Below are 27,631 nucleotides of genomic sequence, written 5' to 3'. Positions count from 1 at the left end.
TTAACCCACATTGTCACATGCAATAGAAGTTTGCTCTGTTTTAGAGTGAAGTGGTGTTCCTTGTATGGGTTTGACACCATTTAAAAGTCCATTCTTTCTTGACTTTCATTGTTTCCAGTGTTTGACTACATGAGTAAATCTGACGTGAATTTTTAAAAATGGGCCTTTTGGTTCATGTATGTTTTCATTTCACTCGAGTAGGGTGGACTTTCTGGGTTACACATGAATATTTAACTTTACAAGAAACTGCTCCAAAGTGCTCATAACCTTTTGTATTTATATCTAGGTTCAGTGGTCCCTGTTGCGCACCAGTGGGTTTAGGATTAGCACTTGTATCACTGCACTCTTCGTACTTTCTTCATGTCTTGTTGAGTGGGAACATATTGGCTGTGACATGCCATGAGACATCTGTTCAAATAATTCCCCAAGCTTTCTTCATTGGGTTGTTTGGTCTTCTGTGGGAATTCTCTATATATTCTGAGTTGACTCCAGTCATCTGTATTGTGAACATTTTTCTCCAGACTGTAGGTCTCCACTTTACTTACTCATCAGGATTCTTGGGTGAGAAGTTGACTTGTATCTTGATTGTGGCCAGTTCATCAACACTTTCTTTTATGGTGATTGTTATGAGTTTTATATGATACGCTTTTGTTTTTCTCAAGATTACTAAATTCCCTCCTGTGTTTCTTCCATCTTTTCTTCTTTTATGAATTTTTACTTTTGTTATGAGATCTATGGACTTTAACTCTTTAGCCTTCTGTGACTTTCTGCTCAATCACCCGATCTCAAGGTGGAGAGTTTAAAAACTGCCTCTGTTTTCTAAAGGATTTATCTTTCTTCAGTTTTTACCCATTTTTTGGTTACTATTGTTATCATCAAAAGGCATTTCTTATATATCCTCCTGTGCTTGATTTAGTATTTATTCTGCTAGATCATTTTGGTTCCTACTTTTGTATATTCTTTTTTTCATCTATCTATCTATCTATCTATCTATCTATCTATCTATCTCTCTTTGTCTTTATATCTATCTATCTATCTATATCTTTGTCTTTCTATCTATCTATCTATCTATCTATCTATCTATCTATCTATCTATTCACTTTACATGGACCACAGCTCCCTCCCTTCTCCCCATTCAACCCTCCCACTTTCTTCCTCAACTCCCTCCCTTTCTCAGAAAAGGAGACTCCCTCCATACCAACCCACCCCAACACATCAAGTTGCATCCTCTTCCACTGAGGCCAGACAAGTCTGCCCAGCTTGGGGAAAGTGATCCAAAAGCAGGCAACTACATCCATGTCAAAAACAGCCCCCTTCTCCATTTGCTAGGGGACTCACATGGAGACCAAGCTGCCCATCAGCTGTGTACGTTTAAGGGGCCTGGGTCCAGTCCATGTACTTCAGTTTCTTGGAGTCACCATGGGCCTAGTTAATTGACTCTGTTGGTCTTCTTGTGGAGTTCTTGTTCCCTCTCGGCTTCATTATCTTTCCCCCAACCCTTCCTCAAGATTCCTGGAGCTCCATTTAATGTTTGCCCATGTGTCTCAGCATCTGTTTTGAACCACTGCTGTTTGGAACCTCACCTAGGAACCTCTCCTCGGATAGTTATTCTAGGCTCCTGTCACATGTGTCTTTCTGGGTCTGGGTTACGTTACTCAGGATGATATTCTCTGATTCTATACATTTGCCTGCAAATTTCATTATTTCCTTGTTTTTGATAGCTGAGTAGTATTCCATTGTGTAAAGGTACCACATTTTCTTTATTCATTCTTTGATTGAGAGACATCTGGGTTGTTTCCAGTTTCTGGCTACTACAAATAAAGCTGCTATGAACATAGTTGAGCAAACGTCCTTGGGTATGGTGGAGCATCTATTGGGTATATATGGCCAGGAGTGGTATGGCTGGGTCTTGAGGTAGAACTTTTCCCAGTTTTCTGAGAAAGCACCAGATTTATTTCCAAACTGGTTATACAAGTTTGCATTCTCACTATCAATGAAGGAGTGTTCCTCTTTCTTCACATCCTTGCCAGTGTGTGCTGTCACTTGAAGTTTTGATCTTAGCCATTCTGATGGGTGTAAGATGGCTCTTAATATGCAAACTTGATAAGAAGGACACAGAGTATGTTCTTTTAACTTTTCTTCCATTCCAATATCTGATCCAGAGCCTCACCTTTCACATGGCAACTATCACTAAGTAAATGTTGAATTATAGTGTTGTTTTTAGGCAAACCAATTTCAAGTCAGGATTTCAAACCTGCCACTCTGAATTTAATTTCTATTCTGAGATTCTACCCAAAGATGAGCCCAAAGGAGATGATTTTATAGTAGATTTTAAAAGTAGACTATTTCTTTTACCTTTTTATTCTTTTAAAGATACTTAATTAAAATAGTTATCATCTATATGTTATTATTATTTGAATTAATTTTCACTCTTATCATGAGACCATTAACATTGTTAAAGTTGCAGCCTGAAACGGCTGGATTTTCAACCAAGGTTAATACCCAAATGTACTTTTTTGAACTAATTTTATGCCCAGAACAAACCTGTTTTTCTGTGTAAAATAAAGCATCAGTTTCTTTTGTATAAAATATGTGTATTTGCTAGGTTCTATGTTGAATGTAGAAGTGATAGATTATTTTCAAAGGAGACTACTTAGTGCTTTTTAAGATTAGATTAAAAATTTCAAGATCATAATATAGTGAACAAAGAACTTGTCCCAACAAATCATATCTATATAATAGCATTCCTAGAGAGATGTGTCAATTTGCCTCTGTTATACCACCAATATTCTCCATTTGTGGAAACATGATTCCATCCTCTCTTGATAAATTAAGACATGTTTAGTCTGACTACTCTCTACTAAGCAGATTCTTCTTCCATAAGATACCTGAATGCAGAGAGGTGCCATTCATTGTTTTCAGTGGGGATTTTGGTTTGTTATCTAAAGCTTGGGGTTATTGTGGATGTCATTGGTCATCATGTTTAGTGGCTTATGGCACATGTAGTATTGTTTGTCTTATAGCATACAGCCACTGCATTTGTTCATCTTCTGAGATTGTCTTTTGATCACTCGAAAGACAAAAGTTGTTTGATAAAGCTAAGTAATTCTCTCTTTCTTCCTTAGAATCAAGTTTCTTACTGGGAAATGCCCAAATTGTGGACTGGCCTGTAGTTTATAGTAATGACGGTTTTTGTAAACTCTCTGGGTATCATCGAGCTGACGTAATGCAGAAAAGCAGCACTTGCAGGTAAGTGGTTCATACAACTCTGAGATATTTTCCAAATATGGACAAAATTCTGAGGGTAGCTGAGAGGTTTGTGTTTTACTTATGCTCATGACTGGATGAAAATTATGTTAGAGAATTAAAAAAAAACTTAATTGTGAACAACAAATATATTTTGTTTTGTTTGTTTGTTTTGTTTTGGTTATTCGAGACAGGGTTTCTCTATGTATCCTAGTTGTCCTGGACTCACTTTGTAGACCAGGCTGGCTTCAAACTTAAAGAGATCTACCTGCCTTTGTCTTCCAAGTGCTGGGACAGGTGTGCACCACAGCGCCTGACACAAATATGTATTTTAAGAGCTGTTTCTGAAGAGCTTTGCAAAGGAAGAATTTTGCTTGTATGTGTATTAATTCACTAATTAAGAAAATTTTTTTTTGGTCACTTACATTGGTGGAATGTGTACTGAGTGATCACAGGAGTAGTTAGTATGAGGGAGACGCTGATGACACCTCTGGAGCAATAAAATCATCCCTAACAAGATTGAAAATATGACTCAGCCAAGTGGAGCATGGTTCACAAGAATGTAAAGGCATGAGAATGAAGCCAACCAATTATTCTGAGCCTATCACATGCCTCTATGGTGTTGGTATAGTTACCATAGCTGTTTGGTTTGTTTTATGTAAATAGATTCTGACATCTACAAGTTTAAGGATAATTATGATAAAAGGGGATCAGAAAAAGCAAGCAAGCAAGCAAGCAAGCAAGCAAGCAAGCAAGCAACCAACCAACCAACCAACCAACCAACCAACCAATCCCATATATAAGTAACTGATTTAGAATCTAAAACTTTTCCATCATATTTCAGTAAGGACAGATGGGACCCCTCTTCCATCCCTGGCCACCACTTTAGTTTTCCTTTAAATTTCTCACTTAACTAAGTGTTGGAGTCAACTTATTTTGGAACTGAAAAAGATCTTGTCTTTTCTTTCTGGTTCAAGTTCTGTGAAAATATAGGTGGTGCTGTTAAGGGACTTGCCCAGAGAAGCAGAGAGATTTCTGGTTTTTGTTCCCTACTCATTTATGCTGAGATGCAGTGTGTGTGTGTGTGTGTGTGTGTGTGTGTGTGTGTGTGTTGTGTGTTGTATGTGAATGATTTATATATGTGTGAATGATCTGCATCTTCATGGAGTCCTTCCTGTGTCTCATGTGTTTTTCCTATCCTATGATGTTTTATTTGGTAAATGTAGGGTTTTTTCTATAGGCAGATGCATAAAAATGTTTGTGCATTGTATTTATGCATTTTTGTTGTCCTAAAGAGTTACTTTTTTCTTCATGTCACTTGTACCAGAAGTACTTTGAAAATAGAGATTCTACCATGCTTACTTAAAATTCTTTTACTTTGTCTCACATAATTATATTTATTCATCTATCTCCTATTTATCTATCGTCTATGCATGCATCTATTATCTATGTAGCTATCATCTATCTAGTTATCCATCATCTATGTATCTATGCATCTACTATCTATCATCTATCTATTTTTATCATCTCTCTCTATAGATATATCTATCATCTAGCTATCTGTCTATCCAATCTATTATCTATCTATATCTATGTATCTATCTATCATCATCTTTCTATGTATCTACCATCTACCTATCTATCTGTCTGTCTGTCTGTCTGTCTGTCTATCTATCTATCTATTTATCTAATCTAGCTATTGTGTGTATGTGCCATGTGTCATGGCATTAGTATTGAGGTCAAGGTACAACTTGTGGGAGTTGGTGCTCTCCTTCCACCTTGTAAGCTCTAGGAACTGGGCTCAGGTACTCAGGCTTAGCAATATGTAGCCTTCCCGACTGAGTCATCCCAGCCCACACTCACTTTCAAATGCGCTATTTACAGAACACAAAGTGCTTTGTTATCTATCTTTGTTAAATCATATTGTTTTCTTTTGCAATAAGCTTTAACATAGGTCTCCCATGCATCCGCAAAGCATGCTTTTATTTATGGCATTTCATGTCAAGTGTTAAAGCATTCCAGGACCTTTTGGATTATTTGGACTTTTCCATTGTGAACCATAGTGAGCATATCTTAAGTCTCCTCTACCTCTCAGAGGCACACTTTAAAAACGGCCAAGCTTTGAATAAACAGTCTTTACTCACTTATACACATATGAAATGTACTTTGCTCATCTAAAGATGGCAGCCATTTAAGGCCCACACAGAGAGGCTGAAGAATAAAAGGATGATACCCCAGCCCGGACAGCTTTTTTCAGAAGCATGATTTATGTAGATACAGTTCTACTTTAGACTTTCTCTTTCCTCTTTAAAACAATAAACTCTATCCATTTAGAAGAATGAAGACCTAGAAACAATCAAAATATCTAGTTGTAGGAAAATTGTTTAAAATTATTAGGACAAAACCCCAACTTCCTAAACCATATATGTTGAAAACATAAAAGTGGATAAAGCAAATAAAAATTTTATGACATAAAACAAACCAACCAAACAAAAGACCCTCGTGCTTATTAAAGAGGATCTGTGCTGTGAGTAATTTTTTGTAACATAGAAATTTCTCTATTTCTTGAGTAATTTTATAAAATCTTTTGGACATGAGACACAAGAAGACAGTGAAAGGGAAGAAGAAAATTACACCCAGATTTAGAAACATAAGGTCAGTGTTAAAGGTCCCTATGTTATAGTCAGTGATTCCACAATCAGTGAATTCTACGGCAACACACTAATCAGTCACTTCATGCAATAAAGAGCTCTGAAAATAAATTGAATAATTTTTACTGATTTTTGGATTTTTACAATTCTTTTTTTTTACTAATATTTAAAGTTAGCATACAAGGAAATGGGTTTCATTATGGCATCTCCACAGATATATGTCACTGTACTTGGTTCTCTATCTTCCTCTCCCACTGTCCTTCCTCACCTCCCCAGCTCCTCCTCGCTGATCCTCTTCTCCTGAGACCATCCTCCCTCAGGCCTCATGTCACACCTGTTCTGTTATGCTTTCTTCTGTCATTGCTCTGTTAAGTGTAATAAAAGAAGTAATGATGAAATAGGAATCTAGAAAGGAAGAAGACGTAAAATCCCCTTCCAAAGATTGCAGTCTCTCAGGAGAATATGGTTTTGAAGCCATTGGCGGAAACAGTACAATATGTAAAATATAAACATGATGGGAATTTTAATGACTAATTTTATTCAAAAGTGTGGGAATAAGAAACCAGTGACTAACAAATCAGTGAGCCTCAGCTAGGACACCATGTAGCAGAGAAGAGGAATAATTTATGATATATATGTCATAGATTATTTGATTATTTGAATTAAAGACAATAGGATTAGAGTGACAATGAGATATATTTTAAAATATGACAATTAGGTCGTATTTTTAAAATATTCAAGTGTGAATTGCTCTATAGTAAAACTTAAAAACATAAAATTTATTTCTACAATATCAAGAGAGATTTATTTCTTCTTTCTATCTTTTCCTATTATTGTCCAATCTCTTTTCCACTGGGCAGAATCAAACTAAACAAATTCTAAGCTTGTTACAACACTGCCATTGCACTGTATTTTTCAAAAGTTTCGTTTCATCTTCATTGCGTTCTCATCTTCTTCCTGTGGTTATCTAGTATGTGTCCTGTGCGCCTTGCTGGTTCACTTTCCTCTCATTTACTGAATATCGATCATTGGAATACAGTTGCTTCCTCTATATGTTCATTTTAAGAGCTTCCGGGTTGCACTCTGAAGCACTATTCATGATTTTGAGTGTTTCATTCACCATTAGGTTTCTGAGATGACTTTAAGCCTTTATATTACACATGCCACTTCATTTTGATTGATGATAGTTTTTTAACTTAATGTATTCAGATTAAAACTCACTTGTTATCCCATCACTTGCATCCTCCCATTCCTCCCTCCCTCCTGCTTGTACCCTATTCCCCTCCCCTAGGTCTATGACCAGGGGGCACCTCCTCCCCCACTATGTGGCCATAGGCTATCAAGTCTCATCTTGGTAGCCTGCCTATTCTTTCTTTGAGTGCCACCAGGTCTCCCCACCAAGGGGAGGTCATCAAATATAGGGTATGAGAGTTCATGCCAAAGTCAGTCCCCGCTATCCACATAACTGTGAGGAATGTCCTGTCCATTGGGCAGATCAGAGTAGGTTCAATGTTTATTACTTGTATTGTCCTTGGTTAGTGCAGCAGTTTGAGCAGACCTGCCTGGGCCCTGATCTACCTGTCACGATGCTCTTCTTGTAGGTTTCTAAGATCTCCTGGGTCCTTCTATTTCCCCGTCTCCTATATTTCTCTTACCTAGAGTCCCAGTAGGATGTCCTCACATCTATCCCAATCTCCTAGTAAGTGAAGACGTTCATGGGACATGCCTTTTGGGCTAGTGCCCAATTATAAGTGAGTATATACCATGTGAGTCTTTCTGTTTCTGGGTTAACTCAGTCAGTATGATCATTTTCTAGTCCCATCCATTTGTCCACAAATTTTGGGAATTCCTTGTTTTTAATAGCTGAGCAGTATTCCATAGTGTAAATGTATCACAGTTTCTTTACCAATTCTTTTACTGAGGGACACTTAGGCTATTTCCAGGTTCTGGATATTATGAATAAGGCTGCTATGAACATGGTTGAGCATATGTCCCTGTTGTGTGGCAGAGCATTTTCTGGGTATATTCCAAGGTGTGGAATAGCTGGGTATTGAGGAAGCCCTATTCCCAGTTTTCTGAGAAAACGCCAGATAGATTTCCAAAGTGGCTGTACCAGTCTGCATTCCCACCAACAATGAAGGAGTGTTCCTCTTTCTTCACTTCTTTGCCAACATGTGTCGTTTGAATTTTTTATTTTAGCCATTCTAATGGGTGTAAGATGGAATCTCAGAGTCATTTTGATTTGCATTTCTCTGATGACTAAAGACGTTGAGCATTTCTTTAAGTGTTTCTCAGCCATTCGATATTTCTCTTTTGAGAATTCTGTTTAGTTCTGAGCCCCATTTCTCAATTGGGTTATTTGGTTTGGTGGTGTTTAATTTTTTGAGTTCTTTATATATTTTGGATATTAGCCCTTTGTCAGATGTAGGCTTGGTGAAGATCTTTTCCCAGTTTGTAGGCTGTTGCTTTGTTCTATCGACAGTGTCTTCTGCCTTACAGAAGCTTCTTAGCCTCATGAGGTCCTATTTATTAATTGTTGACCTTAATGCCTGGGCTGTTGGTGTTCTGTTCAGGAAGTGGTCTCCTGTGCCAATGTGTTCCAGGCTCTTTCCCACTTTTTCTTCTAACCGATTTAGTGTCTCTGGTTTTATGTTGAGGTCTTTAATCCACTTGGACTTGAGTTTTTTATGTGGCGACAAACATGGGTCTAATTGCATTTTTTCTACATGTAGACATCCAGTTAGACCAGTACCATTTGTTGAAGATGCTATCCTTTTTCCACTGAATAGATTTGGCTTCTTTGTGATTGATGATAGTTGAAGGCTGAGTGTCACTTTTCTTTTACTTATGCACTCTATCCATGACACCCAACTTCCCACACATTATACCTCAAACAAGATGGAGATGAGCTATCTTACGTACATCACAGCCTTCTATGAGAAATACTTCTTCTCTGATCCAGAAAGCGTATGGATTGAGGCAGTATATATAACATGTGCAAATTCTGTATGGGATCACTCCCTCTAGTGCCCAGAGAGCCTTTCTAGATTCACAGTTTCCAACCATGGCTGAAGCTTCTGGTTTTCTGCTTCCTTGCTGTGTCATAGCACACACAGTACTATTTTACTTATGTTTTTGGTGAAGTAAATAAAAAGTTAGTCTATGATGTACCAGGATTCTGAGGAATTTCCATTTTATTTTGTTTTTAATGTAGTAGTTGAATTTCTATTTATTTATTTATTTATTTATTTATTTAATCTCTTTATAGCCTGATACCAGTAGTAATTGAATTTCTAAGGCTGGCTTACTGTTTTCTGTATGTTGGTAGACACAGAAAGTGTTGGTTGTTCAAAGGATAATAGGTTTTAAGGAAAGGCATTCAAAATCTATTATCACGAGTTAGGTGAGAACTATACATCCTCCTACTTTTCGTTAGCCTGAAACTTTGGGGAAATCTGTTCTGCGTTTGCTCCTTGGATAGTGGGGTGGAAGAGAAATTATGTAGGTTAGGTAGGGGTCTTGAGGAACAGACAGATCCTTTAAAATATATCCCTGCTCATTGGAAGGCCATTCTCAATTCCTTATCCAAGTCATCAAATTAGACAGCAAAGCAGAAATGTTAAGAGGTGCTGCACCATGAGATTTCACCTTAAGTTTTAGCCACAGTAGAGTGCAGAAGACACAATGGATGGAAGTCAGTGGAGTCTGCTTCGCTGATGCTTCTGTTTCTCATGTGGCCACTGAGGAAAACTGTAGGAGAGAAGAGATGCCTCAGCAACACCAAACTCCCATGGTTAGGGGCCGCCAGTACTATTTTTATTTCCTTTAATTGCATGCCATGGATCTATCATTAATGATTCTATCTAAATCCTTTTAAGATCATATAAATAAATGGGTAGTAAGAACCTTTTGGTTAGGATCTACTCTATAAAGCAATGCCTTTGGATTACTATTTTAAATTACTTCTTTCAGATTCCAAAGATGATGGTTTTCTTTGAGTTTTCAGCTCCCCCTCTTAGCTCTCTCTCAGGGCTCCTTCCTTCTTCTTCTTTGACTACACATCTCAGCTTATGCTCCCAGCACTCACCTTTCTAAAGATTCTACTGTTGTAATCATTCCCATGATGAGCCCCATGCTTAGCAACAGCATAACTCACTCTGTGCTGGTTCTTTGACGAAGCACCTGCTGGCCTGTGAATCACAGCCTGTGTCTATGTTGTCGTTTGAGTACATACTTGTGGTGCATCCATCTAGAACCATTGCTGGCCAATGGAAAAGCAAGGTGGGTTAATGGTGATTATGATTAGGTTATTTATTCATTTATTTTTAGCATTACACAGTTCTTTTCTCTGTTGGAAGTCTATCAACTTTACAGCTATTGGTTGTTAGGTATAATGAGGACTGCTTATGAGATTTCTGTGGGAGAAGACAAAAATGTAAGAATAAAGAAACCCTGCTATGAGCCAAAGCCACATTTTTCAAAGACGTCCTTGGACAGATATAAATGGAAGAAAACTAGATGCTGAGTCAAGCCTGGGCTAGTTCTGAAGAGAACTTATCTCCCCACTCCAAAGCTCAAATATTACTACTGAATCTGTTGAATGGCAAAAAAGGCCCCTATACAAGAGCACACTTGCCTAGGTAGTTTGCTTCAGTTTCATGGGTTCACAGGAGAGAAACTGTCTCCTTGTCAACTATAGTGACTCTGTCTTTTAGCAACCATGGCCCGATTTATATCCTTGAATGTGGCAAAGCAAGAAAGGAGAGCTGGCCTATGGACCTGTCTTTATATTTCCACTCACAAGCACTAGTCTAGTAGTGTTCCAGCCATCATGAGACCTGTCATAACTCATGTTTCATGTGCAGTGTCCCTTCAATCTTTATCACTGAGCTACATACCACTGGCATCATCTTACTGATGAGTAAACTAAGGTCAGAGAGGAGAGGCCTGATGATATGCTTGTCAAATACAGTTTGCAGCTGGCTGTCTAAGTGCAAGGGTCTTCTGGTGTATCATGGTCTCTCAGTGCCATAGGAGAGATGGGTCACTGTGGTGAAACTAATTCCATTTTTCTCCCTAATGAAATAAAGTAGAAGTCAGTTGTAATTCCTAAAGGGCAAATTAGCAGTCTGTATGAACAGAAGTCATATAGCATAATTGCTACTTCTAAAATGTGAGTCCCTTCTAATTCCATTAACCATTCAATGACTGCATTGGGTTTTGGTCACCTTAAGTAAAGGCTTGAGAAATTTCATTGAAACAGTCAGCATTTGCAAGTAAAATGAGCAAGCACACAAACATGTCCTTTCTACGTAGCAACGTAGCATTGCCCGTTTATCAGTATGATTTGGGTAGTCTTGACCAGAAAAAATATATAAATAAACTATGCATGCAATTTATTATTATTTATTAAATATTTATTTGTATAAATAAAATAGCCATTGTGATTGGAATGAACGGATAGATAGTTAATCACTTTTATATTTACATTTCTGACAGCTAGTGATGTTAAACCTTTACTTTTCTTCACATAGCTGAGGAGCCTTTTGTGTTTCTTTGTTTGAAAAATGTCTAATTTGGGTTATTTGTTTATTTCCAAATGTATTCAATTTTTGGTTGAGCCTTTTAAATTCTTTATAGTCTGAACGTAATCCATTGTCAGATGAAAGCCTACCAGATTCTAGAGCTCTCTCATCACGCTGTTGGCTTACAGGAGCTTCCTACTTTTCCTCTTGTTGTCTGTGCCTTACAGAGCTTCACTCTGGCCATTGCCAGGACTAAGGTCTTCGAGTCTTTCTGCTCTGGTTTTTTTTTTTTGGGGGGGGCAGGTGAAGTCAGTGTGTAATATTTAACATGTTTGTTGATGTTCATCGCTGAGACAATGATAACAGTGAAAGTTATTCTGTGAAGCTAAAAACCAAAAGCCACATACTGGAAGACCGTGTTCTATCTATTGTTTGTGGGGTTCAGTGTACACCCCCATTCTCGCACACACCCGAGATCATGAAGGCAGCAAGAGTCCATGGAAAAAGAGAACCTTATCCTCTGCCATGCTGCTGGTTAGTAGGAATTCTTGGGTGAATTTTCAGTCACTGATAATGAACATCAAAGCATTAAACAGGTTCAGGGAGGATCACTCTTCATTCTTTGTACATTAAACGACTTAATCACCAGTTCAAAGCTGCTCTCTCTGTGCTGGGTACTGGGCAAGACGTTATAGGAATGGAACTCCAGTAATAAGAAAAGGTTGTGAAAGAAATCCAAGGATGGGGCTTTGGGGGAGTTAGTCACTGTCTGCTCTGTCTTCTAATTGTTTCACAGTTTCATGTTTCAAACTTAGTCTTTTAACCCTATTTTCTGTTGATTTTGGCCATAAGCTCAGAGAAAGGGATGGAGTTTCATTCTTCTACACATGGACATTGTTTATCCAGGATCATTTATTGTGTATATTATATGTTCTCCAAGGTATTTTTGTTTGTTTGATTGGTTGTGTGTGTGTGTGTATGTGTGTGTACGTTTGAATGAGTGTATGTGTGTGCATATGCCTAAGTGAGTAGGTCATATGTGTGAATGTATGTGGATGTGCCTGAGTGAATGTGTGTGCATTTGTGAGTGTGTATGTGCCTCAGTGAGTGAGTGATGGTGTAAGTGTGTGTGTGTGTGTGTGTGTGTGTGTGTGTGTGTGTATGCCTGAGTGAGTGAGTGTATGTGAGGGCATGTACCTGAGTGAGAATGTTATGTGTGTGAGAGCAAGCGTGTGTGGATGTGCCTGAGTGAATGTGTGTGCATGTGAATGTGCAGGTATATGTGTGTGCATGTGCCTCAGTGAGTGTGTGATGTGTGTGTGTGTGTGTGTGTGTGTGTGCGCACACACTCTTTGGAGTAGACATTAGCTATAGATACATGGGCTTACTTCTGGAGTCTCTATTTTGCTCTCCTGGTCTGCATATCAGGATTTATGCAGCACCCACGCTATTGTGGCTACTACAGCTGCCTCGTAGTTAGTGTGTATTGCAATCGGCTCCAGATTTTAATTTTTAAAATTCTCATGATGCTTGTAATCATTTGGGATATTATGTGCTTTCTTATGAAGTGGAGGACTTTTTTCCTTCTGTGAATAATGACAGTGGTATTGTGGTAGAAGCTATAAGGTTTTAAATTTTGTTGAGTAACATGGACATTCCAGCAGTATTAATTGGTTTAATCCACACACGTGTAAGATCTTTCCATTTTTTTTTGTGTGTGTGTATCTTTCTATTATTCTTTATTAGCTTTTTGCAGTTTTCATTGTAGAGGCCACTTACTCCCTGAGATTAATTTGCTGCCAGGTATTTGATATTTTCAATAGCTATTGCAAATGGGCTTGCTTTATGATTCCTTTCTTAGCAAGGTCATTATGGTTCATAAAAATGCTATGGATATTTTTTGTTATCAGTTTGGTGTCCTGAAACTATCAAATCTGGCTCCCAGACCTGATAAGTCTTCTGATGGGGTCTTTAACTTATGGTTTACAAACAGAGTGATCTGACTTTCTTTCTACTTGGATGCCATGTTTTCTTCCTTTGGTCTAATTGCTCTGGCTGTTGGTGTATTGCTATACTTGGCGGACTGTGTGTGGTGCAACTATTATCTAGACCTTACTGGAAACAGTCTCAATGTCTCCCTCCCTACTCACCATGACAGTGCTCTGGGATCATCCTAGGTGGCCTTTTTATATTGCATTCATTTGTTCCATCCCACTGTTTATCTCTGGTACTTCCTTGGTGCATGTTTGTGGGAGCTCTGGAGGACCTGACCGTTGATGAGAATGGGATGTGGATATCCACAACTATCACTAGGTTGTAGCCCATTTCATTGTTTAGATATAACAGTATTTTCTTTGTAATTTTGAGTATTTTATTCTATTTTATTTTTTGAGACAGAGTTACCCTAGGTAGTCCTGGCTGACTTTGAACTTGTTGTATGTGCCACAGTAGCTTAGAACTTAGAAAAATCAGCCTGCCTCTGCCTCCTAAGTGCTGGATTAAATGTGTGTGCCATCATACTCAGCCTTAAAATGAAGTATTATTGCATTAGTTAGATAAACATGTTACATTCCCCACTGAGTAGATCCCATTCATTAGCACAAAGCTACCACCTCTCTGTAATTTTCTACCATTTTTGCTTTACAGTCTGCTTGTCTAAGCAGAGCCATTCTTTCTTACCTGTGTCCATCCCTGCCCGTGTCTGTGTATGCTCAAGGATGCTTGAAGTGCGTCCTGCTTGTAAGCAGCATATTGTTGGATCATTCAGCCGAAATTTATTTTATGTGGGGCTCCTAATGTGTTTGCAGCCAAGGTTATTAGTGTTATGTATAAGAACTATTTGTGTCATTTTGTTCATTTTCTGGTTTCAGATAGCCACATTCTAGTCCTTGGCTCTGTGCTTTATTTTTTTTTTTGTTTTCCATATGGGTGAGATCTGATTTTTTTTTTATATCTTTTATGTAACTGGTCTTCTAGAGGGTTTTCACTCTTTTGAATCTTTCCACAGTGGTAGCTATTGTTCTCTTGTTCTTTGTCTTTCAGGTATGGCTTCCTTTGAGCATTATTTCACTAAGGCTACTCTCGTGATGATGGATTCCCTAATCTTTGCCTTGGATTTTCGTCTTGTATAATCTTTAGCTTTCCTTCACTCTTCCATAGCATTTCTCAGTGCAATACTCTAAGTTAGCCATCTTTCCCCCCCCCCCTTCTATAGCTTTTTAATATGGTGTTGTATTCCCTTGTAGCCTATTAGTTTTCTACTGAGAAATCTCCCATAAAGTTAATGGCAGTGACCTTAAATGTAAATGGATGTTTTTTATTTTATTTTTTTTAGAATTTGGAAGTTTGGCTATGAAATGCAATGATGATGACATGTTTGAGTAAAATCTACCTGGGGTCTTTTTGGCTTTCTGGGCCTCCTCTGTGTCTGTATCACTCCAAGATTAAGGGAGTTACCAGCTATTTTTTTTTTGTCACTATGGAAGTTTTATTTTCTGCTTTCTTTATTCAGATAAGGTTGGTTTCATGTAGTCCAGCACAGCTTTGAGCTCACCATGTAGCCAAGTGTGACCTTGAACTTTCTGTTTCTGCCTTCCGGTCCTGGAATTCCAGACATGCGCCACTGTGTCCTGTTTTATGCAGTGCTGGGAGATCAAACCTAGGACGTTGTCTGTTCTAGGGATGTCCTCTACATTCCCCGTCCCTAGTATAAAGATTATCTACGAACAAAAATTACCATATTCTTGAGCTACGTCATTCCTGGATATGCACCCAGAGGACTCTCAGCGCCACCACTGAGATGCTTGCCCATCCGTGGGCATTGCTGCACCATTCACGATAGCTGAGCAGTGAAACTAACCTTAGTGTCTAGATGAATGGGTAAAGAAAATGCGGTGCTTATACTCAATGGGATCTTAGTCAGCCGTAAAGAAAAATGAAATCATGGCATATTCAGGAAGACGGATGGAACTGGGACCCATTTGTTATGTGAATAGGTTTTCTGTGCTACACTCCCTTTCCTTACCTCCTGGAAGCCTCGTAATGTGAACATTTGTTCAGTTACACATGTCTCATAAGTCTTGGAAACTTCCTTTGTTCCTTCTAATGATTTTTCTTTTATTTCGTCGGTGTAACAGTGGTACTTCAAAAGGTCTGTCACGAAGTTCAGACTTTTCTGCTTGATCAGGCTTGTTGTTGAGGCTCTTATTCATATCTTTTATTTGACTTATTTCATTATTCAGGTCCACAGTTTATAGTTGGTTCCTTTTGATGATCTCTCTTGTTGCTGAATTTCTTATTCATTTTATTAATTGATTTCCCTGGTTCACAGAATTATTTAAATTATCTCATATGTCATTGGATGCCCTTGGGATCATTCTTTTGAATTCTTGCTCAAGCATTTTGTCTATTTCTCTTTCTCTGGAGTCTTGTTGCAGAATAATTGTGCTCTTTTAAATCTGTCATGTTACCTTACTTTTTCATACTTCATGTTTCCTTATGCTGATATTTGCATTTCTGATGGATCAGTTGCCTCCACTATGGAGTGACTTTCATATTTGAAGAATTTCTTTTGACTCTGTGTCTTAGGGTGTCTACTTCGTGGGCTGTATTGGTTTTGGTTCAAGTTGACCACTTCAGTTGTACTCTATGGCAATGACTGCAGGTCATGGAAAGCAGGCTCATAAAGCCTGCAGCTCTCTGCAGGGGTATCAGGCAGGGCTATTCTAGAGGCCTAGGTGGGTGTGGCACACAGCAGTGGGGGAAGGGTGCTTACCTAGTGGGCTCAGGCCAGCGTAATGCAGCACACACACAAAATGTGAGGACTGGGTGCCAATTTCAGTGGGCCATGTTCTGGTGAAGCCAGGCTAGAGGGTCCCTAGGCATGGGTTGTATGGTTCCCATGGTAGAGGGGGAAGTGCTCATGTGTGGTGCAGGGAGCTGATGTTGTTCAGGAAGTCAGGTAAGGGGAAGGTAGGTGATGGGCAGCAACAGCCCAGGTAGGAGAGAGTGTGCTTCATGAGTTCCTGCCTGTCGACAACAGTGTAATTGCAGGCCCTCACCTATGACTCAGCAAGGTTGCAGAATTGCACAGCAGCAAAAATTCAAGGTGCCAGTGTGAGCTGCTAGGGGTCTCCTGTGTATATTTTCCTTGTGGTAGAACTTTCTGAGTAACAAACTGGCCTTAACTTGGGTAATGGGGCAGTTGATAGAAGGCTTTGATCTCTCCTTTACTCAACTGCCTGCCTTCGTGCCCTGCTCTGCATGCCAGTAGCTTTCCCGTGAACACCTTGTTTGAGTAGTAGCCTTTCTTCCCTTCCTTCATCCCTTTCTTTCTTTGTAGTTACTTCTGTTGCCACCAGCCAGTCGTCTTGCCATAGGGGCCCTTCCACCATTAGCAATGGAAAGCTTTTATGGCATGTAGATGCTCACTCCTTAATCCTATGTTTACATTGCATGTTCTAGCCATATCAAAACCAATATCTACCCCAGACATCAGCCTTGGAATTCTGCTACGGGACACACTTATTTATGAGGCACTTTCCTTGCTTATGTTGATGGAAATCTGGAAAATATCTCAACTGGCACCAGCAGTAGCACCCCTATGGTTCCTTCTATAACTTCACTTATTTTCAATTGTTCATAATTATTATCCTCCATTTCTTTGGTGGGAATTTAGTGTTCGTCAACTAGTCTCTACTTCCTGTTGTCCATTTTTAAGAAATCCTGTATGGGCGTATCGCGCAAGACAAGAAGGCAGTACAGCTACATGCTCCACCATCTGGGTGAACTAAGTAACCAGTGCAGTTGCTGATACTGACGGACTCTGAAGGACATGATGTGACTGCTTGTGGCTCTAGATGGCAGCTATTATTCGTGACGACCCCCTTTTATCTTTGTAGGATGTGTTCCAGGATCAGAACATTCTGGAAGTAGTGATGGTGCAAACACTGCACACCCTGTTTTCTCCTATACATAGAACCCATGCTAATGCTTCATTCACAAATTAAGAAGAGTAAGAGATTACAATAGTAATAATCACAAAGAGCGATTGTAGTAATGCATTGTAATAGAATGTGACCACTCTCAAAAATATCTTTTTTTAATTTGTACTTTTAGTTTTCAACTAAAGAAACATTTTATTACTTCTCTTTGAAAAAACATATAAATTTCTGTAGTCACAATTATTGTAGTTTGGGACTGTTGATTAAGAAAAATATTGGTTGCTAGAACATACACACTGTCAAACTAAAGTGGCTGATTTTCTAACCGAGACAGTGCGTTAGACATTCATAGGGTAGACTGCAGAGGGTGTGGACTCATATGGAGTTTGGATACCCTGAGCAGGGGGTGAGGTCCACGTCCCTGGGACAGGGGTGGTGATGGAGCATGACGGCAAAAGCTTTCTTTCATCATGCTGTTTAGAAGGATACATAAGCTTAAACTTTTGACTTGTGAATTCTAGAATTTGTAATTTAGTAGTTTTGGGTCATGCTTGACCCTTTGAAAGCCAAGAAAGTGAAACAAGGGATGTACCAGTGGATTTCAGTGGCTCATATGTTTTGCCGTCACAGACAACACACCATGCTAGCTGAGATCTGCACAGTGCAGGTGTGTGACATGTTTAACAGAACCATGGTAACTGAGCTGTGTGTACATAGGAACTAGTTACAGTCCAGAACTACTCTTCTGCCTCTCTGTTTCACCAGACAAGTGCAGTCACTTCTAAAGCTAACTGTCAGCAAGAAGTTTCAGCAGCAGCAATTAAAACACAGTTTAACATTTTACTACCTATACGTATCCTGCCACACATTGGAAACTTCTAATGTACTTAATAAATCTTGATGAAATAATGGTTTACATAACTTAGCTCATTGTGTGGGGACATCATTTTAGGCAAAATGAAATGTGTAATCATAGATAATGGAGTGACATATAATAGTTAAAAAGTGACAAAACAAATGAAATGGACTTTTTGTTTCTTCCAGTTTTATGTATGGAGAATTGACCGACAAGAAGACCATTGAGAAAGTCAGGCAGACTTTTGACAACTACGAGTCAAACTGTTTTGAAGTTCTTCTGTACAAAAAAAACCGTAGGTATTTCTGTTACCAATAAGAAGACCTAGGTCTTTCTAAACGTTATAGTTCAGGAAACTGTAGCTAAGCAACAAGGTAGAGAAGATACAATATTTTATTACTGCTCTTGGTGTAGGGGGGAGAGGTTGTTGGTGAAATTAGATTAAAAAAATTAATAACAATCTTACCTATGAAAAGATCTTCTCCAAAAAATATGGTATATTTCATTTTACTTATACAAATTTATTTTATTTTTATTTAATTATATATATTATGTGAATGAATGTTTTGCCTGCATGTATGCATATATGCCATGTGTGTGCTTGGTGCAAGCCAAGGTCAGAAGAAGGCGTCAGATCTCCTAGGCCTGGAGTTGCAGATGGTTGTGAGCTTCCATGTGGGTCCTGGGAACTAAGCTCAGAGTCTCTGCAAGAGCAACAGGAGTTCTCAACAGCTGAACCATATCTTCAGTCCCATATTTTTATTTGAAACATTTTGGTTTTCCCTATTTAGTGGGTGCAAAGTAGTACTATGACTTAGAAATACAATATGAATAATTAGATCAAACTAACATTCAACATTTCAAATATTTACTTTTTATGTTAGGAGTGTTGGAAATTGCACTATTGGCAACTTTGGTGTTTGCAGAATACTGCTATTATTAACTATGTTCTCCATGAAGCGTAATACATCGCACAGCTAGACAGAGAAACCTTTCTCTTGTGTTTGTGTTCCTAGATTGTTTTGTCCTCATTCCTACCCCAACTCTACAGCTGAGCACCTCTGCCACCTGATATGTGTTTAATCTACTTAGTTCTAGTTAAAATGAGCACCTATTTTATATTGGTCTTCTGTGCCTGCCTAATTTGCTTGATCTTTTATTCCTTCCATGTTGTTGCAAATATTATAAACATACTCTCTCTCTGTCTTTCTCTGTCTCTGTCTCTCTTTGTCTCTCTTTGTCTCTCTCTGTCTCTGTCTCTGTCTCTGTCTCTCTTTGTCTCTCTCTGTCTCTGTCTCTCTCTCTCTCTCGCATATTCATGTGTGTATATGTATGTGAGGTACACCGATATGGAGGCCAGAGGAGGACATCACGTGTCTTCCTCTCCTATCTTCTGCTGTGTTCCCTTGAGACGAGGTCTCACTCAAGCTTCTTACTTTTCAGATGGGCTAGCCAATCTGCACACCCATCCATCCTCCTGTCTCTGCCTCTTCCTTCTCCCCTGTTTCGCCATTGCTGGGGTTACTAACACATACAGTCATGCTTGGCTTCTTCTGTGAGTTCTGAGACACAAATTTAGGTCCTTATGTCTGCTCAGCAAGCATTCCTACCCACCGAGTCATCTCCCTAGTCCAAGAAAGTCTTTTGAAAGCTGAGCAGTATTCACTTTGTATACATATTTCATTTTTAAAAATATGAGTTTATATGGACATCTAGATCAGTTATAAAATTGGTTATTGTGAATGGTAGGGCAGTGAACATGGGAATTCAGATATCCTTTCAATTTGTAGGTTTCAAATTGTTTAGGTAAAGACCCAGATATGGGACTCCAACATCATATGGTGGCTCTATTTTAAAAACTTAAAGTTAATCTCTCGGTAGGTTTTCTATAGTGTCTGTACTAACGTATGTTCATAATTAAAATATCACACGATTTTGTTGCTACACAAATATCAGTGAGGTAGATATATGGCTATTTGATGCCAGTCTTTACAAATATAATCTGTGTCTAGAGTTTAACTGTCCCCTGTGGAGGAGTGACGGGAAGATCAGGCCATTCACATCTGGTAAACATCTGCTGATGGTTGTGAATTAGTCTCTCGGATTAGAACTGTACAGGCAATTGCCAAGTATGTCATCACATAGAATCTCATGGGACAACCCTGTTTGGGGAAAAAAATTAACCAACCAACCAACCACCACCATTACAGACACACCCACAACAGTTAAGTCTTCTATTTAACTTGTTGGCCTCATTACATGGTCACATGAACTTTGTTTCTTTTTGCTGCTTTATCAGTTTTTTTCTTCTTGATATGAAGAATCCCTTCACAATCCTTAACCAAGAAGTCATCTCCAAATGACATCTGTGTGCAAAGGAAAAACTATTTTCTCCAGTGTAGTCTCACTGTGGATATTAACTACATTTATGGGCATAGCCCATGCTCAGATGGCCTGCACAAAATTTAATGGTATTTTTGTAGACTTTTTGTCTCATATTGCTTTGTTTTTGACATATTTTGTCTCACTACTCTTTTGCTTATTTATTATTATTCCTAATTTTTTGTTTTATGGATGTATTTGTATGCATGTATTTTGTGTTTCTTGTGCTTTAAAAAATTATGGCTTGGGTTTTTTGTTTGTTTGCCTGTTTGTTTTCTAAAGAGAGAGAGAGAAAGTAGACATGGAGCTGGGTGGGTACGGAGGTAGGAGGAATCTGGGAGGAGTTGGGAGAGGAGAAACTGAGATCAGAATATATTGTAAGAAGAATTTGTGTTCAACAAAAATGCTTATTAAAAGTGTGTGTGTGTGCATACATGCATTTGGTGATCCAAACATTATCCTTCATGGCTTTAGTTATCGAAACTTTCCATTTTATCTTGCATTTTGGAATCAAGGCCAAAGAGATGTTTCTGTCTGAAGTTGTACTCAGCTGCCGGCTTGTCAAACAGAGTACAGTCAGTTCTGAAGGACCAGCCCTTCCTGCTGCAGGGCCTGGAGATACTTTCCAGGCCTTTCCCCTCAGGCCTAAATATTTATTTATGATTCATAGGACGCTCAAATGCCCAAGCCCCCTTAATTTTCATATAGATGCTTTTAGTCCTTGGATGACTTAGCTATATGGCCCAAGTTTAGCAAATAATTGAAGATAATTTACTTTGGCATTTAAGCAGAATTAACAAATATTTGCTGCAATTTTAGACATTGTAGCCAAGTCCACAGTATGAGTTTGTCAAAAGTACCTTAATGAGATTCTGTTTTGCTTATTTACCTTAAAACATATAGGTAATAACTTCAAATTTATATGTATTTTAAAGGATTCTCCTTCCACAATAGTTGAGATATTTTTACATTGTGCTCATGGCTTGAAATTATTATGTGTCTTGTGTTCAGGTCGGTTTCTGTCTCTTAAGGCGATTGTATATTGATATACAAGCATCTGCGTATAGGCATCTGCATATAGCTGGTAGGAGAGCCAATCACATCATCCCCCAGCCAGGCTGCCCTGCAGCCCTGTGGATTAAAGTTCCCATCCTCCTCTGTGCGCTGTCACCCATTTTTAATTTTGATCTTCCTCTGATAGGAAGGGTAACTACTATCTATGCATTAGGGTAGAAAACAAGTATTTCAGCCAGATTTAAAGGACTCTTGTAAGTGGTCGTCTCAAACAGCTTTTGTTGTAAAAAAGTGTGTTTTGTGACTTTGAAAATAATAGATGGAAAAATCAACATATCTGTAGAAGACTGTGTGGGAAAGGCCCCCAAGATTTCCGTCATATAATTAGGTTAGCGTAAGTGCTGTTTTGCAAATGCGGCAGTTGAGGTTTCTGATTTACTCAGTCATGGTTGACACTTCAGTAAACTTTTTTCCTTTCTTCCCATCTAGTGCCTTATTAAAACGAAGCATTTCCTACTTTGAGGAAAGTTTAGTATTTCTGGGGCAAAGACAAAACCTAACTATGCTCCTGGTGCCCAGTGCCCAGGCTCTGCTCTGAGTGTTGGGCAGCAATGTGCCTCTGCCCATCCTTCTCAGAGTCCCTGTCCATCTGACCCCTGACACCAGGTTATATAAAGGACATGTCACAGCTACTTGAAAATATTCAGCCTGTTCTGGGGAAGTCTGGCCATGAGCTGGAAAAATTCTACCTTGATATTTGGAAGCAGCTTTTCAGACAGGCTGGTCTCTGCCAGAATTTAGAAAATGGCCTGTTTCAATAAGAAGGCATGGATGTGACACCAGCTCTTTCTGTCCAGATTTCTAGCAGGCCTTGGAAAAAGGAAAATATTTTTCAATGCTCTTTTCTCTTTGTTTATGACCCCTCTGCCTCTAGCTCACCGTGTTGGAACAGCCACAGGCAATGAACACAGCAGTGTCTGGCGGTGGCTATTTGTAAAACTGCACATCGCTCACAGTTCCCAGACACACTGAATAAAACAAGGAGAAAGAACCAGGGAGGAAGGCTGGCTGGGAGATGATGGGATTGGTCCCAAGTCCCTTTCTCATTCTACAACCATCTCAAGAAAGGCCATGTCCTTCTATGGACCTGCCGGAGCCACAAAGGACTCAGTGGCTAGAGCTGAACATTGCCTTATAAATCTCTCTGCAGGGCTCTGGCTTCTTGAGCCTGCTGTGTGACTCACGTCATCTGGTTCAAATGACAAGTTAGCTCCCATATGACTTAGACAGATTCCCAAGTTTATAAGATAATTTAAGAGCACTGCTATTGCTGCGTGACGTTTAAACAGAAATGGCAATGCATTAGGTGATGCAGTTTTGGGTCCAGGTTTGAAGGAGCTTGTTATTTGCTTTTCATTGGGGACCACTAACTGCACATCTACTCTACAAATTCTGAACCTGACAAACCTCTTCTGTCCCTAAGAATGAATATTTTGGTATGATTTATTGCATGTTGCTTGATAAACATATGATTGGAAAATATATCTGTCATCTATCTATCTATCTATCTATCTATCTATCTATCTATCTATTATCTATTTTTTATTGTGATAGAATGTTTTCTTCAGTGTGTTGCCAATTTGTGGATAATTATTCTCTTGAGATTATTTCTCATACCTTCATCTATTCTTTCTTTGGAATTTGTCAGTTCCTGGGTCTGTTCAGACCCCGAGTGTTAAAACTCTGAAACTCTCATCTTTCTGGAGAGCACAGTGGCTGTTCTTTGAAGAACGATGTGGCAGAATTGAGCCTCAAGGAGCAGGAGGCAGTGGCTATTGAAGACACCTGCTGTGTCAAGCTGTGAATATGTGTGCTTTTCTTTCCCTTTTGAGGCTGCCCAAAAGGTTTCAGGTAGCACTCTGTATACAGTAGATATCAAGTATTGTTGTTGTCTTTGACTGGGGACCCAGTCAAAGCCATCGAGGTGTTACATAAGTCCATCTGAGTGAAGAGGAGAGAGCCTTGGGATAGAAGCAGTATTTTAGAAACTTATCTAGGAGTTGGGCTTGTCAGGGCAGTAGATGTTGCTGTTGCAGCTAATTGGAGACACTTGTCAAAGTGACAAGTCCAGAGAGGCACGTAGGAGTTATCAACACTTGGTGAGCTTGTCGGAATGCTGTCTAGGAGAGCCGCAGAGGCCTCAGGACTGAGACCTGAAGGTGATCCTGGTATTGTTTAGTAGCAAGACAGCTTTTGTGTGCACAGGTTGGGAAGACCCTATGCTGTCCTTTAGAATGTTCATGTTTGGGACTAAAAATACCCTCATTAAATCTGGACAACTGATATAGAGTTAATCAGTTTTGTTGTTGTTCTGTATTGAGAACTGAGTCCAAGGCCTTATATGCACAAGACAAGAATTTCATCACTGAACTACATTGCCAGCCCTTGTAAAAAAATTAATCTTAATTATTTTTGGGACAAGGTCTTAATAAGTTGCTCAGCCTGGCCTTGAGCTCACTGTGTAGTCCAAGCAACCCTTGAATTTGTGATCATTGTGCCTCAGCCTCCTAAGTAGCCTGAGATTATAGGCCTGCGCCAACAACATTTTATTTATTCAAGTAACAAAATTATTGTTCTGGTGCCGAAGCAGCTGAAGCAAGGGAGGGTCGGGGGGAGGGGCAGGGTCAGGAAAGCTAGCCCTTGCTGTGGTGGTGCTCACACTCCACTGTCCTCTCCCCCTCTCTGTTTCCACTGCAGGAACCCCTGTTTGGTTTTACATGCAAATTGCACCAATAAGAAACGAACATGAGAAGGTGGTCTTGTTCCTGTGTACATTCAAGGATATTACGCTGTTCAAGCAGCCAATAGAGGATGACTCAACGAAAGGTAATAAAAAAAAAAAAAAAAAAAGAAAGGGGATCTCTGTACCTAAGAAGCTGGTGAACTTTTTTCTGCCACATCTCTCATGACCCATTGTCCTAGTGAAATGTAGGGAGAATTCCATAGAGCTCAGTCACTTTCAAATTTAAAAAAAAATTTTTTTTTTTTTTTTTTTTTTTTTTGAGATAGAGTTTCCCTGTGTATCCTTGGCTGTCCTGGACTCACCTAGTAGACTAGGCTAAGCTGGCTTTGAACTCACAGAGATCCACCTGCCTCTGTCTCTCGAGTGCTGTGATTACAGGCATGCGCCACCACTCTCAGCATGAGCTTGGTCACTTTTGGAGCAGCCTTTCAGCACCCTGTACCCAGTGAGCCTTAGAACAAAAGGATCACACATAGCCAGAACTGATTTCTCTGAGGCCCTACCAGACAGCTGTTAATAAGAGTTTCATTCACTGATTGAGTCTTACCGGCTGATTACATTCAGTTTACTTATCAGCCTCTATTTGTTCAGTTGTGTGTTCTCTTGAGTGGAAGCTGTATAATTTTGTCATAACGAGAGTGACTGGTACAACACGATCCTCCCGAGTGGGCGTTATTGACTGCAGCATCCAGAGATGTGGCCACGGACTCCTAAAGTGCTCTTACCTCTTTCCCATGTAATTTATTCCCAATTTATTTTCTCCATTTGGGTTTAAATTAGAAGCTGGTGTCATATAAATGAAGCCTTTAAAACTCATTTAGAAATAGGTTTTTATCAAATGTTATTTTAAAGAACCTCTTAGGAGACCAAAAGGAAATGCCTGCCTTTATGCATTTGGCAAGAATCCCCTTCCCTTCCTTCTGAAAAAGCAGCTCAGAGCTTTAAGCTTTCTAACTGCAACTATAATTGCAGAAAATCACATTAATTTATCCCTTGCAGGTGAGTCTAAATACATAATACTGTATCTATTCATGTTTCTGTTAGTATCAAATTAAAAGGAGAAATTTTATACCATGCCAACTATTGAGAATATGACTGAATAAGTTAATTTATACATGTCCCTGGAATTCTAGACACTATGAAATCATTTTCTGGAAGATCAAGTAAAATATCTAATTAAGGGACCAGCTATGTCTCTCTCTCCTCTTCTCTTCCTCATCCCTTCCCCTTCTTGTATGGCTCAGGAAGATCCGCAGCCCAGTATTCTGCTGCTCAGTCATCCAAATGCTGGAATTACAGACATGTACCACCACAATCAGCTAATACTACTTTTAAAATACACTAAAGCATACTTCTAATCATCTTTGCACCCAGTGTTGAGTTATTTATTTGAAGCTTTATGGTGCTCCAGACAAAGGCTAGGAAGGATATTTTTCTCAGTTGTATACAGAACATTCACCCTGAATACTATATTCTGAGACATATTTATTTTTACAAATTTAAATAAATAGATACCTTTGAAAATGTCTCAGACTATAATGGAATTAAATTAAAACTCAATACTGAAAGATGTATTAAAAAAAAAATCTCCAACAATTTAGAAGTTAAACAACACATTTCTAAACAATCCACAAGACAAAAATCTTATGTTAAACCTATTTTTTTCTTTAAAAAAATTTAATTTACTATAATTTATTCAGATTGCTTCCTGATTGTTATCCCCTCGTTTGTATCTTCCCATTCCCACCCTCCCTCTCGCTTCTGCCCTATTCCCTTGTCTTAGACCTCTGACAGAAGGGGACCTCCTTTCCAACAATATGACCACAGCCTATTAGATCTTATCTGAATACCTGCATCCCCTTCCTCTGTGTGCCCATGCTGGGCCTCCCCACCAAGGGGAAGTGATGTGATCAAATCTGGGGCACCAGAGTTCATCTCAGAGGCAGTCCCCGCTCCCCTCACAACCGTGAAGAATCAGCTGTCTATTGGCTAGATCTGAACAGGGAGTCTAGTTTCGCTGCATGCATTGTCCTTGGTTGGCGCAACAATTTGTGCAGCCCCCTGGCCCCCGGGTCCAGATCTGCTTGCTGTGAAGGTCTTCTTGTGGGGCTCCTGAACCCTCTGGGTCCTTTCACCTTCCCGTTCTTCCATACCACTCTCAGAGCTTGGCCCAAAGCTTTTTCAAATTGATGAAAGAGAATAAAAGTGATGCTTAGAGGAAAATATGTAACGTTAGATGCCTATGTCAGAAAGAAAATGACTAAGAAAATACTGCAGTGATCTAGGTTCTATCCTAGGAAGCTAGACGAAGAAGAGAATTTTAAGGCAATGCAAGCTGAGGAAGTTGTAAACCACCTGGGAGAAATCATTGTACAACAGGGTACCTTTAGGAGGGAACCCACCAAAACCCAAGGATAACTATTATAATGAAAATATTGTTATAGTTAATAAATCTCTAGCTCTGGTTAACCAAGAAAAAAGAGGGAAGACACAAATTACCAATACAGAAAATGGAAGGTCTACATCTGCTTCTCCTGTGACTACATAAGCCTGGAAAGTGATCACCCTGTGGTCGCCATTGATAAGAAATAGACCAATTTCTTGAAACTTGCTTGGGGAGGGGGAGAAATACAAAACCTTAACTGCTCCATCACCATTAAATTTCTGAGAAAATGCACTATATGCATTTTACACATTCATGTAATGAAATATGATCATAGCCACCTCATTCCCCTCTTCTAAGTTCTCCCTGTGCTCCCCCAAAATGTCTCTCTCCATGTTTATCCCTAAGTGGCCCACACTAATCAGCGTCCCAAGCCATCAGGTCTCAAGGAGCATGTTGGAAGAAGAGGCAAAAAGAACATAAGAGCTGGAGGGTGGGGAGGGGGTCTGTGAACTGCTCTCTTCTGGACATGACATGGCTGTTTACACGGGGAGCCACAATAGCTGTGATTGCCTGCACAAGAGCACATTCTTTGGGTCTCTTCAAGGATGCAGGAGCAGAGGGAAGTCTCCCACCTCTTGTGTTGAGGCCAGTACCACTCTGATACTAAACCCAGAAAAGACATTACAGAAAAAGGAAAATAAGAGATGTGGTTTTTTTTTTTTTACTCTTAACATAAAATACTTCAAATAACTGAATTCATAAGGTATAAGAAGAATTATGCATAGTAACCAAATGGACTCGTTCTTCAGAAAGGTGGTTAAGAAAA

The 27,631-nt window shown here is 39.2% G+C and overlaps 1 protein-coding gene across 1 annotated transcript in view; it reads left to right on the top strand.

Annotated features, from left to right (window-relative positions):
* The first annotated feature begins 3,077 nt into the window (after window positions 1–3,077).
* Kcnh5 (potassium voltage-gated channel subfamily H member 5) overlaps window positions 3,078–27,631 on the top strand; it is a 270,367-nt gene continuing 245,813 nt past the window's right edge. The window contains exons 1-3 of the mRNA XM_051147630.1: window positions 3,078–3,249; window positions 18,409–18,515; window positions 24,374–24,502. Coding sequence (XP_051003587.1) covers window positions 3,227–3,249; window positions 18,409–18,515; window positions 24,374–24,502 — 259 coding nt within the window. The 5' untranslated portion in view covers window positions 3,078–3,226. The remainder of the gene's footprint in view (window positions 3,250–18,408; window positions 18,516–24,373; window positions 24,503–27,631) is intronic.

The sequence above is a fragment of the Acomys russatus genome, chromosome 1 (assembly GCF_903995435.1).
Source record: "Acomys russatus chromosome 1, mAcoRus1.1, whole genome shotgun sequence".
NCBI lineage: Eukaryota > Metazoa > Chordata > Mammalia > Rodentia > Muridae > Acomys > Acomys russatus.
This window is presented reverse-complemented; position numbering and strand designations above follow the sequence as displayed.